Here is a 15,129-nt window from a genome sequence, read left to right as displayed (position 1 = left end):
TCAAACGAATCGGATAAATTTTTCAAGATAGAGGCCGACTGAACTGCTAAAAAATCGAATTTTGGACATAAAAAGTGAAATAACTCCAGAAATAAAACTCTAATCAAAATTTCCTCCATATCAGCGATGCAGCTTCATCTAGTCAATTTATATGAAAAGTTTTAGATGAATCGGATACATAGTTTAGGATACAGGTCGATTGAAGTGCCAAAAAGGCGTTTTTTGGCCATAAAAAGTGAAATAACTCTAGAAATAAAAATCTAATAAAAATTTCCTTAATATCAGTGATGGATATTTATCGGGTAAATGTTTCAGAACATTTTTAGAGCAATCGGATGAATATTTTATGCTGCGTGTGTACTGAGGTGCTAAAAACTCGTGGTTTTTGCGTAAAAAGTGAACTAACTGTAGAAATAAAAATCTACTTAAATATTCTTTGAAATCAGCGATGCAGCTAGATTTGGTCAATTTTTTTGAAAATTTTTAGACAAATGGGATAAATATTTGAGGATACAGGACGAGTAAACTAAACTACTAAAAAATCGATATTGGGGCATAAAAAAAATGATAACTCAAGAAAGAGTTAATTAGTGGAAATTTCCTGAAAAATAGCACATGACCTTTATCTATTCAAATTATCCTAAAATTTGTAGATGAATCGGTTCAACATTTGAGCTTAAAGATCGATTGAACTGCTAAAAAGTCTAATTTTGGGCATAAAAATGTAAATAACTCTAGAAATGAAAATATTAATAATGATTTTTAAAAATCAAGGATGTAAATTCATCTAGTCAATTTATCCTAAACATTTTAGACAAATCGGCTCAATATTTTAGGCCACAGGTCGATTGAACTGTTATAAATAAAATTTTAGGAATAAAAAGTGAAAGAACTTTTGAAATAAAAATGGAATGAAAATATCCTTGGAATCACAGCTATGGCCTCATCTAGCCACTTTAGCCTAAAATTTTTAGACAAATCGGATAATTATATCAATTAACGGGTCAACTAAACTGATAAAAAATCGAATTTTGGACATAAAAGGTGAAATAACTTTAGAAATAATAATCTAGTTGGAAAATCTTTAATGACAGCAATAGAACTTCGTCTTGTGTATTTATCCTACACATTTTTGGCGAATCGATTCAATATTTTAGACCACAAGTTGACTGAACTGTTAAACAAATTTTAAGCATAAAAAGTGAAATAGCTGTAAAAATAAAAATGGAATAAAAATGTCCTTGAAATAAGAGCTATAGCCTCATTAGTCACTTTAGCCTAAATTTCTCAGACAAATTGAATGTATTTTTTAGGCTACAGGTCTTGTAAACTGATAAAAAGTCCAATTTTAACCATAAAAAGTAAAATAACTGTAGAAATAAAATTCGAATCCAAATTTGCATAATATCAGTGGTGGAGCTTCATCTATTTAATTTATCTGAAAATGTTTGTGCGAATTGAATGAATTTTTTAGGCTAAAGGTCGACTGAACTACTAAAAAATCTAAATTTGAGCATAAAAAGTAAAATAACTCTAGAAATAAAAATAAAAATTTCCTTAATATCAGCGATGGAGCTTCATGCAGTCAATTTATATGAACATTTTCAGACGAATCGGATAAATATTTCAGGATGCAGAACGAGTCAACTATTAAAAAATATAAATTTAGGTATGAAAATTGAGATAACTCAAGAAACAATTAATTAATCAATATTTCCTTAAAAATTGCACATGAACTTCATCTAATCAATTTACCCTTAATTTTTTAGATGAATAGTTTGAATATTTTAGGCTGCAAGTTGACTAATTTGCTAAAAAATCGAATTTTAGACGTGAAAAGTTAAATAACTCCAAAAATAAAAATCGAATTAATATTTCCTTAAAATCAACGACAGAACATTGTCTAGCGAATTTATCCTACAAATTTGAGGAGAATCGGTTCCATAGTTTAGGCCACAGGTCGTCTGAACTGCTAAAAAGTACAATTTTGGGCATAAAAGTGAAATAACTCTAAAACTAAAAATTTAACGAAAATTTCCCTGAAATTAAACGATAGAACTTCATCTAGTCAATGCATCTGAAAAATTTTAGACAAATCGGATAAGCTACAGGTTGACTGAAATGCCAAAAACGCGCGTTTTTTGACATAACCAGTGAAATAACTCCAGAAATAAAAGTATAATTACAATTTCTACAGGTACACTAAAATACCAAGAAGGCGTTTTTTAGCATAAAAAGTGAAATAACTCAACAAATAAAAATCTAATTGAAATTTCTATGAAATCAACGATGAAACCCTATGTGCTTAATTTACCAAGAATCGTTTTGACGAATCAGTAAAAGATTTTTTGGCTACAGGTTGACTGAATTGATAAGAAGTTGAATTTTGGGCATATAAAATCAAATAACTCTAAAACTAAAAATTAAATTAAAATTTCTTTAGAAGTAAACGATAGAACTTTATCTTGTAAATGCATTTGAAAATTTTAAGGCAAATCGGATAAATATTTTAAGCTACAGGTCGACTGAAGTGCCAAAAAGGCACGTCTTGAGCATTAAAAGTGAAATAACTCAAGAAATAAAAATCTAATCTAAACTTTCTTAAAATGAGCAATAAGGCTTTATCACTTGAATTCATTTGAAAATTTTTAGACGGTTTCGTTGAATATTTTATGCTGCAGGTCAACTGAAGTGCAAAAAAGTCACGTTTTGAGCGTAAAAAGTGAAATAACTCTAGAAATCATAAATAAATCTAAATTTCCTGTAAAGTAGCAATATAGCTCCATCTATTTATTTTATCCTAAAACTTTTAGACGATTTGTTAAATATTTTTGTTCATAAAATGTGAAATAACTCTATAAATAAAACTCGAATCAAAATTTCCTTAAAATCAGCGATGGAGCATTATATGGACAACTTATCTGAAAATTTGTTGACGATTTCGTTTAATATTTCAGGCTACAGGTCGACTGAGGTGACAAGAACTCCTATTTTTTGACATAAAAAGTGAATTAACTCAAGAAAGAGACAAGTAATCACAGTTCTCTCAAAATTAGCTTCGATGCTTTACATTGTTAATGTTTCTTAAAAATTTTAGACAAATCGGTTGAATAGCTTGGGCTATAGATCGACTGAACTGCTATAAAATTTAATTTTGGAAATAAAAAGATAAATAATTCAGGAGATAGTAAAAGAATCCTAATTTCCTGCAAGTTAGTACTTGGCAGTTTGTAGTGAAATTTTTAGACAAATGGGTTTGTTGAAAAGCCTTTTTTCTTTGTTTGTTACAGGATTTCAATACGACATGACAAAGACGATTTGCTTCACTTTCTACAATTAACACTTTTATCCCTCCCCAGAGGAATTCCATGCCCCGAAAGTAATTTGACCATCGATTTTCCCACACAAAACTAGATCTTAAAATAAAGTAAAAAAATAAATAAAGACAAATAAGGAAAAACTAAAGACAATTAAGATAGTGAGAAATTAGAATATAATTAGCAGGTAATTCTCAACTCCTGAACTGCGAAGACAATCCAAAAACGAAGTTACCTAATTATTCTATAATAATAAAGTTTAATATTTATTGCCGGAGGTAGATTAATATTTAAATATAAATAATAGTTGTCAGTTGAAAAGGATATATTTAAAATTGTTGAACACAAAAGTACAGACAAGAGGAAATTCTATAGAATTCTCTACTTGTCGATATTAGAAATTAGAATCGTTGGCTGTCAAAGCAATTCAATCGTAGTATTAAATCATTTCAAATTAGATAAGCCAAAGAGATAATAAAATCGAAATAGCTTTTCTGTAATAAAAATAAAAGAAAAACTAAATATAAAACAAGCTCTTGAGAGGAAAAATGAATCTCGAAGTAGAATTGATAGCAGGGGTGGTTAGGGGTGGACCACCCCCTGCCCACCTGCCAGCTCCACGTCTTATTAAGATATTCATTGCTGGTGAAAGAGAGGGTGAGTACCAACACATCTAGCATATCTATGGAGTTACTTTATTTAACTGTGTGTAAACGAGCGTTTATTTTAAATTATATAATCCAGGAACAGACCCAGCGCCTGTCAGTTTATAATACCTTGTCTTTTATGAAGGATATTAAAAAAGCTCAAGCTGATACTCGGCTAGAGAGAATAAGCTGGTTATTTCTAAGATAAGGAAGTCATTTGAAATGAAAGGAAAACTTGATGGGAAATGGAATGCTTAATTTTAATTATTTTATGATGAAAAATGATTGTGCATTCTCCATTTCTTCAAGTCACATTCGTGCCAAGTTACATTGTGGCATCATTTATTTGCAAAAAAAAATTGAGGCAATTAATCGAGATTAAAAGTATTCTATCCTTCAATTTGGACCAAATTACACAAAGTATACATAATTTCATCAAGGTCGGTTAAGTATTTTCGGAGTTTATTGGCGACAAACATCGTCACACGAGCTTTTTATATATATATATATATAAGATTATCGGGACTCAATTTTTATTATTTAATGAGAGAAAAATATTGTTAATTTTTATTTTCTCATTTATCTTTTAAGAAATTTGGAGTATAGGCGTGTCAAATTTATTTTTTAAGATAATTCAATGTCAAAATTCACAAGAAATATGGCGCGAAAAATATTCTGAAAAGTATTTTCTTTCTATTCTTTTTACTTCTGCCATTCTTTGAACTCCGTCTGCAGTCTATTCATGATAATGGCGTTGAAAAGGTTCACCCTCTATATCTACATCTTTAACACTTTCCTTTTGCATTACGCTGAAAGCACAATGCATTTTCATACCCACCAAAGGATTTCAAATGCAAAGTTTAGATACAAAGCAAACTGTTGATTTTTTTTATAGTCTATCTGTCTTTTGTTAAAAAAATATTTAAACCTGCATCTTGGTCTTAGTTGAACAATTTAAAAATAAAATAATTCTAGAATAGCATTTCTATAGTCATGAAAGATCTTGCTTTAATAGAGTACTGCATACTTTGAACCTGCAAGTAAGAAATCTTGCGTTTCAAATGCGTTTCAAATGCAAAAGTGTCAGATTGATATTTTATTAAAATCTAGTACAAACTTACAACAATAATTAATATTTAAATGTAAGTTTCATAAACAAATTCACGTATTCGGCATTTTTATGGGTGAAAGATTTTTCTTTTTTGTGGAGTCAATTATTTTCATCCAAAGAATAAAAATTGTATACGATAGACTGCCCTTTAACGACGTTTGTTATTGTTATAAACAATTCTTTCAAACAAACCCACCTATTTGTCATTTTTATGCACAAAAATTTATCTTTTTAGTGGATTCATTTGGCTTCACCTAATGATTTAAATTTTTACAAAATAATTTTCTATCCAACAACATTTTTCATTTTCATAAACAATGTATTCAAACAAATTATATTATTCGGAATGTCAATCCATTAAACAATTTTCTTTTCTGCGGAATCATTTCTTTTTATCTGAAGAGTGAAACTTATTTACAATAAATTGAAAATCAGCAACATCTGTCATTATTATAAACCATTTTTATAAACAAATTCATTTATTTGACATTTCTAAGCATGAAAAATTTATTTTTGTCGAAATCATTTCGCTTCATCTAAAGAATAAAATTTTTATACAATAATGTACTATCCTATAACATTTGCCATTGATACCAACAATTTTGATAAGCAAATTCAATTATTTAGACAACATGATTTCATAGGAACAAAATGTCTGTATATAGAAATGCCAAGTAATTAAATCTGTTTATAAACAATGTTTATCATGATAGAAAATATTCTAAAATGTCAGCCTATTGTCTATAAATTTTACACCTAATATAAGAAAAATAATTACGCATAAAAGGATAATTTTCTCTGCATAAACATTCCAAATAAGTGAGTTTGTTTAAAAATATTATTAGTGGTATAAATTTTATTTTATAGCGGACTATAGTTTATAAATTTTATTCTTTGCGTGAAAAGAAATAATTACGCAATAAAAAAATTTTTTACACATAGAAGTGCCAACTAAGTTAATTTTTTTTATAGTTATTTAGAACAATAATAAATTGTCTTTTATGGCAGTCTATAGTTTTTAAATTTTATTCTTCAATTACAAAGGAATGATAATGCACAACAGAAAACTTTTCTACGCAATTTTCTTTGATGGATTTTCTGCGCACAGAAATTCCCAATTAGTGAATTTTTTTATAACAATTATTTTTAAAAATAACAAATGTTTTTGGATGACAACTTATAGTGAACAAGTGTTATTTTTTGAATGAAGAGATATGATTTCGCCGAAAATAAACATTTTCTACACATAGAAATGCGAAATAAGTTAATTTATTTACAAAACTTGTTTAAGCTTTTAAATATTATTGTTTTTTTGTGCGCGGTTACAATACGATATTAATTTAACATATTTTAATAATAAAATGCTTTTAAACAATACATTCGAGTCCAAAAATTTAGCAGGTACCAGTTATGGTAATTAGTTTGTTTATAATAATGAGAAAATTAAATAAAATTCATCTGAAATTAAACCTTCTATTTAGCGGCAGTGAATTTACTAAATTTGACTTCTTTTGTTAGAAAATTCCAATAAATGGAGAGACTTTTTATATTTAAAATATTGTAAACTGCAATTTCCAATTTAAATAAGAAATAATTAAAATTTTGTTTTTAAAAAAAGTCGAATCTTTCTTTTAATTTTACTCTTTTAGTTTTATGTATAAACTTTCTTCTGGGGATTTGGGGCTTTCAGAGCTTTTTCGAGATTGCTTTGCTACTTAGTCTCAATTCTAGCGGTTCGCCGAACGGAAATGAAAGTTCAACCGATTTGACTCAAAGGAAAATCTCGCAGTCTGTAGAACGCCGCTAAAATTCCAATCTCCGTTTACGAGGCAAGAGTTGCCTAGTCGATATCGAGGTCGGTTTGAAAAAAAATATAACTTCCCGTTTGTAAAACAGATACTGCCTTCATCCTTGTAAACCATAGGGTTAATTTTACTGCCTCCAGCTTTTCTAGTGTTATACAAAGGGTGTGATGGCGTGGTATTTTTTTGAAAATAAACAATTCAAATTCAGGATCGGATCCTAACCGATCCTAAACTTGAAAAATTAAATTCAGAAGCGGATCCTATCCGATCATACATTTAAGAACTTAAAGTTAGGATCGGCTCCTATCCGATCCTAAATTTAAGGAATAGAAGTCAGAATCGGATCTTATTCGATCCTTACTTTTAGAAATTAAATTTAAAATAGGATCCTATTTTATCTTACACAATCCTATCTAAGTCTATCCTTTCTCATTCGATCCTGTCCTATAAGATCCTATCCAATTTAATGACATCCGTTCCGATCCTATCTAATCCTGACCCAGTTGAACCGATCCGATTTTATCCAATCCTATCCTCCTTATCTTTTACTATTCTATCGATCCTAACGAACCTAGTCGATCCAATTTGTTCTTTTTCAACTTATCCTATTCTATCTTATTTCATCCTACCCTATCATATTTTATCTGATGCTAACCGATCCTATCCAATCTTATATGATTCAATATTGTCCTATCCGATAATATATCATACTCTATCCTATTATCTGAACCTAACTGATCCAATCCTTTATATACTATCTTATCTTATGCGACTTTATCCTATTTTATCCTACCCTATCATTTTATATCCACTCTTAGCCGATTCTATCTGATCCGATCCTATTATGCCCTTCCTCTCCTCTAGTATTCTATTATATATTATTACATCCTTTCTATTACAACGGGTCAAATTTTATTCTGCGCCACCATATCTGATCCTGTCATATCGGATCCTATTCGATACAATCCGATTGTATATTATCTTATCTGATCCGATCTAACCTGATCCTATCATATTCTTCATATCCTATATTATCTTTTCCTAATTCGACCCCTTAATGATCCTAACCCATCTTATCTCACCGGATCCTATCTGATATGATCCAATCATATCCAAATCTCACGTCTGATATATTAGATATTTAAGATTATATTTGATATTATATAATCCGATCCTATCATATCATATCTGAGTCAACCTAATTTTATCCAATCATATGCTCTTCTTCCTAACCTATCTTATTATATCCGATCCTATCCTATCGGGTAATATCTTGTCCTATCTTATCCTATCCGATACTATCATATCTTACACTATTCTATCCAATCCTACAAGATCTTACCCAAGCCTATCTGATCTGACCCTATCCTAGCCTACCTGATCATCTGATATAATCCGACCATATTTGATGCTATCTGATCCGATCCTATTATGGCATATCTGATACTACCTAATTTTACCCAATCTGAGTATGTGATACTTGTTTATGTTCCATTTGCTTTATCCAATAGTATCTCTTCTATCATATCGAATCCTATTTTATTATATCCGATCTTATATGATTCTGTCCTATCCTATTTAATCCAATATGATCCAATTCCATGAAATCCTATACTATCCGACCACATACTTTCTATTGTATGCGATCATATCCTTTTTATCCTATCCAGTCTTATCTCATCCTGTCCGATTTAACCATATCCGAACCTGTCCTATTTGGTCATATATGATCCTGTCAAATCCAAACCTAGCATATTCTTCCCATTCGATCCCATCTGATCCTATCCGATGCTATCTGAACCTTTCCTATCTGATCATACTCTATCCTATCAAATTCTATCTTTTTACACCCTTCCCAGCATATCCTATCTTATTTTATTATGTCGTATCTGTTACTATCAGATCTTATGTTACCCGATACTAACTGATCTGATCCAATCCTATCCAAGTCTATCTAATCATCTGATTCAATCAGACCATATTCGATGCTAGCTGATCCGATCCTATTATAGCATATCCGATTCTACCTAATTTTATCCAATCAAATGCTATTCTTCCTATTCTATCTTATTCTATTTGATCGTATCTGAGCATGTCATACTAGTTCCTATCCCATTCGCTTTATCCAATCCTATCCCTTCTATCATATCCGATCTTATCTGATTCTATCCGATTCTATTCAAGTCTATCTGATCTTATTCTTACCTGTCCTGCCTCATCATTTCCGATCCTATACCTTCCTTTCCTATATCATCTTATCCTATTGTACCGTATCCGCTACTATCCGCTCCTATCCTACCCTACCCGATCCTACCTGATTCTTTCGATCCTTTCCTATCATATCTTATTCTATAGGTTTCTACTCGACCAGTTCTAATTTTATCTTATCCGATCCTGCACTATCTTTTGTAGATAATTTTTTTATTTGAATTTGTATAATTTATATTTTTGCTGAGTTTATAACTTTCAATTTTAAAGCAGCTCTGCGAAACAGCTTTACATAATATTTGCAAAAAAACTCAAACCAGCTGTTTTATTATTTTGTCTAAAAAAATATATGCTTCAGAATTTTTTGAAGAGCGACAGCAACTTTTGGAAGTCGTTGGTCCATTGCTGCAATCAACCTTCGATGGAATGGGAATCGAGGTAATTTTCTTTTTAGCCTTATCGCGCAAGAATAAATCTTTTTAAAAAATTTAAAAATCGATATTTATGAAAATAAAATTAATTAATTAATTTCATACTAATTAAAAATATTTCATCAGGTTTTGCTCGTTGATACGCAGTACGGAACAACCAGAAATCCAGACGTGGATCCAAGGTTGGCCGAATTATTTTTGGACGAGATAAACGCATCTCATCGTTATTCTAGAGGCTGTTTTCTCCTGGTGAGATTTCAAAACATTTTCTAAACTATGTATTCAATTTTTTCCCAACTGTATTCGGTTTTTATTTTTGATAATCATAAGAGAGCATTCAAAATGAAAGGAATTTCGAATCCCCCCCTCCCAATTGGTTTTAACAAAAAAAACATGTCTACGAGAAGTCTAATAAAATATTTTATATAATGATCAATTGTTTCTACAATTATTTTTGTTAGCTGCGAAAGTAAAATTTGTTACAACATACGCTGGACAGTTCCAGACCCTACTGAATTTTTCAGCTAATCAAACGACAGACTCTAGTTAGTTTGTTTCCCAACAATTGAATTGATAATTTTGGATAGACAAATTTTGATTTTGACTCCAACTCTAAAAGTTAGGTTCTTTCCCTTCTCTTCTCAAATTTATAATTCGCTAGGATTCAAAGTTTGAATAAAATGTTGTTGACTCAAAATCGATTACCTAGAATTAATCTACTATTTAAACTGATGAGAAATAAGACAATAAGAAAATGGTTCAACAAGTTTAATTTCTCGTTTTGCACATTAGCTTTTAGTCGGGTCGGATTACACTATGGGCTGGGTGCCAACAACACTGAAGGAGGAGACTTTCCGAGCTTTGCTCGCTCACAATGCTCATCTGGAAGAGTACTACGAACACAATGGTCATTGTTACCGGCTGAAAGCTGACAGGTAAAATGCTAGTTAAGCTGTGGTATACGAGAATTAAATGGGAATGTCGAACGTCGATTAACGGTCTTGTCGTAAACATTCCCTGCTCGTGCGGTTTCTACATTATACGTTCCGATCCATTCCATTTAATTTCTATGCATGCGATTTGCTCACCGGAATTCCAATGCCCTCATTCATTCTGTCCAACAGCGAGGAAACAGCCCAGGAAGCTTGGCAATCGAACCGGGAGCCAAAGCTCAGAGAGGCTCTTTTATCTGCTGCTAAATCCGTCGCTTCCGAAGACCCACACAATCAGGAAGTGAAAAACATTCTCAAAAGTACCGCTGAACGGCAATTAAATCATGGCCTAAGTAAGTACCAATTCTCTTAATTTTTTACGACTTTGTTCAATATTTCCAAATGAAAAGGGTCGATTTTGGAGAAGCTAAATAAGAAGGTTCTTCTATCTCGTGGAGATAAAATAAAAAGGTGCTACAGAGTTGAGGGCGCTGGTTTTCCTAATACAATTGCTATGGGCGTTTGATGCTTCGAGAATTCGCCACGCGAGTTAGCGTCTTTTCAGTTTATCTCTCCAAGATGGAATCGCATCATTTGGACGCGACGACAAGACGAATGGAGACTCACACTACGCACATCAATTCATCTTAGCTTTGACCTATGCTCCTTTGTCCTATGAAACAAAACATTTAAACTTATCTTTCGAACACAACAATCTTTCTTTAATTTACGATAAGCTTTAAACCCAAACCATTCACTCCAAAATTCATACTACTCAATATTTTGTGTAGATTATCCAATGTTAAATACAATAAATAAAGTCCGAGGTTCCTCGCTTGATAGGGCGCATACTCGATATAAGCAGACTTTTTTAATATTTTGTTATTGAAAACTTCGCATCTTCTCGGCCCCAGAAAAGATACAAACAGTAAAAGACGAGATTATCCACAACTTCCAGGATGGCGAAATTAGTCCCAAACAATACCACAAGATGCCATTTAAATCACTACAAACTGACAGGCTGTAGGAAAACAAAGGATTCATTTCCTGACCATGTCTTTCTTTGATCCAGAGGGAGGGGAAGACTGGGTAAGCAGAACCCTTTTCTCTGCCCACTCGTTTTTTTACGAAAAGGAAAGAAAATACGCCACTTCTCAAAATTTCCGATGTAGACCCTAACCTCCATAAACTACCACTCATCAATGTGCTTCTTGGATCGGGACCATGATTGTCTTCGTTTTGTGTTAAACAAATCAATTTATGTCGACAGGGTCATGACTTAATCTTTTGAAGATCTCAAATAGAATAGTTTTAGGAGACAATATTGCCTTCCTACCTATCGAAACTTCATGCTCAGTTGAATTTTTATTCCAAGTCATAATCCTAATTTGCCAAACTTGGGAATTAGAAGAGGATTTTGACGGTTTCGCTTCCTAATGTAAGAAGCATTTTCCAATTCTTCCGTACAGATAGTAATGTTTTTATTCAATAATATTTTTTACACCGCCATCATAAGTGCGTTTGTAGGTACTACAAACGATACCTAAAATAGCACTTTTTAGGACAGGATGCAAAATTTTTACTTAGGGTACAGCGTATTCTAAAATAACTGAGACTGTGATATGTGAGACTGTGATACAAAATAAATAGTTACTCATCCTTTGCCTCAAGAATTGAATTGAATTAGATTCGATCTGAATGAAGTGAATTGGTTTCGAATGAGTTGAATAGATTGGATTGTAATGAATTGGATTGGTGTGGATTGGACTGCATTATGACACAATTCATTTCATTCCAATCTATGCCAATTTACTTCAGTAAATGCATTGCAATCCACTCTAATGAAATTAATTCCAATCTATTTAATTCCAATCCAATACACTTTATCCTATCCACTGTAATCCATTCCAATATATTGCGATGCAAGTGATTCTAATACAATCCAATTAATTTTAATCCACTCGACCCCAATCCAGTTTGATTCAATTCTCGAGACGAAGGACGAGTCAGATATTATATTTTATCACACTAAATAAAATATAATGTTGTTTCGAATTTCTTGACCTGAAAAATCCTTAGAAAGTCAGTAATTTTTCAACGGGTACCTGAAAAAATTATTAGGAATTTTATAAAAATGGTCATAGGTTTTGTCCCATAGTATCTGGCACACTTTAAATCGGACAAATGTTAGGAACATAAAAAAATGGTCGTTCAAACGATCGCTTAGGTGCAAACGTTCTTTTCACAAAAGAAGCATTGTCTTGGCGCAACCAGAATCACTCCTAAAATTAAAAGTTGAGCAAATTTCTTTTATTTTGAACATAATAGACTTTTTTATTTAAGAGCGGAAGCAAAGTCTTTGTCTTTTCCCTCCTGTGAAAAGTGCTCGACACATTTGAATACCACCTGACATGCAGTCAAGCGTCAGATATTATATTTTATCACACTAAATAAAATATAATATCTAACTCATCCTTCGTCTCGAGAATTGAATTAAACTGGATTGGGGTCGAGTGGATTAAAATTAATTGGATTGTATTAGAATCATTTTCATCGCAATATATTGGAATGGATTGTAGTGGATTGTATAAAGTGTATTGGATTGAAATTAAATATATTGGAATTGATTTCAGTAGAGTGGATTAGAATGCATTTACTGCAGTGGATTGGTATGGATTGGAATTAAATAAATTGTGCCATAATGTATTTCCTTAGATTGTAATGGGTTAGATTAAATTTAAGTGAATTGTATTGGAATAGATTGAAGTGGATTGGAGTGGATTCGAATGGATTGGGTTGAATTAAAATGGATTGGATTGGATTCGATTTGATTGGACTCCGTATCGGGTTTTTAAATTAGGACTATGCAACCTATTTGCACTTACTATCCCCTGGTGTGATGAAAAATAACACGGCCACACAAAAAAGAAAAGTGTGCGGATCTGGTAACAAGACACACGTATTTCTATGGATTTTGGGGTGCTGAATTCAAATTCGGTATTAAAAATCACCCCTCACGTCATGGTTGAGCCATAACCTCAAAAAATGACGAAAAATCATGCACTGAGGCAAATAAATTTAAAAATAATGCCAGTGATGCAAATTTTCACTTCAAAAACATGTCGACAACTGTGAAGGATCAACCCTTGTCTGATATCAACTTATTTAACAAAACTTTACCCAACCGAACCTGACCTTACCTAACCTGAATTAACAGAAATTTATTGAACTACACGTAAAACTCTGGAAGCATATTTTCCCAGTAGCAAATGTGTGCTAATGGGTCAAGTCGAGCCTAACCTAGAAATAAATCTAACCTAGCCTAACCTAACCTCACGAAACACAATTAAACTGATTGTGTTGTCCCCTTGTGTTTGCGGTACCGTTTGAATCAGCTTGGGCGTAACCTGCAAAGAGGTCAAACCTATCTTAACCTAAAAAACCTGACCTAACCTAACCTAACTTAACTTCACGTAACACAACGAAACTCATTGTGTTGTCCCGTTGTGTTTGCGGTACCGTGTCATTCAGCTTCGGCTTAACCTACATAGAGGTTTAACCTATCCTAACCTAACAAAACCTGACCTAACCTAACCTAGCTGAATTAAATTCAACCACACGTGTAGTTATGTAAGCGTATGGTTCTCAGTTTTAAATGTGTGCTATATTTAATAGGTTAACTCGATCTTAACCTAAAACTGAATCTAACTTAACAGAACCTAACGAAATTTTGCTTAACGCAACACAACTTAACTTAAGTGTTCCCGTTGTAACACAATAAAATTCATTTCATTGTACTACAGGTGGTTAAAAATTTAGACGCACATTATTCCTTTGAAGAAACTTAGAACTACAAGTAGAATTGACAACATTTCAATTAACCTGACAATGTTTGTATCAATTAAAATGTAGAATTATAACTTAAGAATGCAAATGAACAAGAGTTTTATTCAAAATTTTTTTCTCTCTGCTTTTTTTAAACTTAAGGGATATATTTATACTATCTTTCGTGTTTACATTTTATCTTGCTTTTTATCGTAATTAAATTGATTTATAGACCTACTTCAGTCTATTTTCTGCCTGTTATAACGTGTCCTTTTTCCTTCATTTGTAAGTTAAGATCGAGTTCACCTATTAAATATAGCACACATTTAAGACTGAGAACCGTACGCTTACATAGCTACACGTGTGGTTGAATTTCATTCGGCTATGTTAGGTTAGGTCAGGTTTTGTTAGGTTAGGATTGTTTAAACCTCTATATAGGTTAAGCCGAAGCTAAATGACACGGTACCGCAAACACAACGGAACAACACAATGAGTTTAATTGTGTTACGTGAAGTTAAGTTAGGTTAGGTTAGGTCAGGTTTTTTAAAGTTAGGATAGGTTTGACCTCTTTGCAGGTTAAGCCCAAGCTGATTCAAACGGTACCGCAAACACAACGGGACAACACAATCAGTTTAATTGTGTTTCGTGAGGTTAGGTTAGGTTAGGTTAGGCTAGTTTAGATTTATTTCTAGGTTAGGCTCGTCTTGACCCATTCGATATAGTACACATTTTCTACTGGGAAAATATGCTCCCAGAGCTTTACGTGTAGTTCAATAAATTTCTGTTAATTCAGGTTAGGTGAGGTCAGGTTCTGTTGGGTAAAGTTTTGTTAAATAAGTTGATATCAGGCAAG

At 32.1% G+C, this 15,129-nt stretch overlaps 1 protein-coding gene across 1 annotated transcript in view; it reads left to right on the top strand.

The window, feature by feature from the left end:
* The window catches only part of LOC117167135 (NACHT domain- and WD repeat-containing protein 1), an 898,576-nt gene that overhangs the window by 855,578 nt on the left and 27,869 nt on the right, over window positions 1-15,129 (top strand). The window contains exons 8-12 of the mRNA XM_033351831.1: window positions 3,291-3,974; window positions 9,447-9,526; window positions 9,646-9,768; window positions 10,312-10,454; window positions 10,644-10,804. Coding sequence (XP_033207722.1) covers window positions 3,866-3,974; window positions 9,447-9,526; window positions 9,646-9,768; window positions 10,312-10,454; window positions 10,644-10,804 — 616 coding nt within the window. The 5' untranslated portion in view covers window positions 3,291-3,865. The remainder of the gene's footprint in view (window positions 1-3,290; window positions 3,975-9,446; window positions 9,527-9,645; window positions 9,769-10,311; window positions 10,455-10,643; window positions 10,805-15,129) is intronic.

Source organism: Belonocnema kinseyi, chromosome 1, assembly GCF_010883055.1.
Source record: "Belonocnema kinseyi isolate 2016_QV_RU_SX_M_011 chromosome 1, B_treatae_v1, whole genome shotgun sequence".
NCBI lineage: Eukaryota > Metazoa > Arthropoda > Insecta > Hymenoptera > Cynipidae > Belonocnema > Belonocnema kinseyi.
Note: the sequence above shows the minus strand (reverse complement) of the source record. Positions and strands in the feature narration are given on the sequence as shown.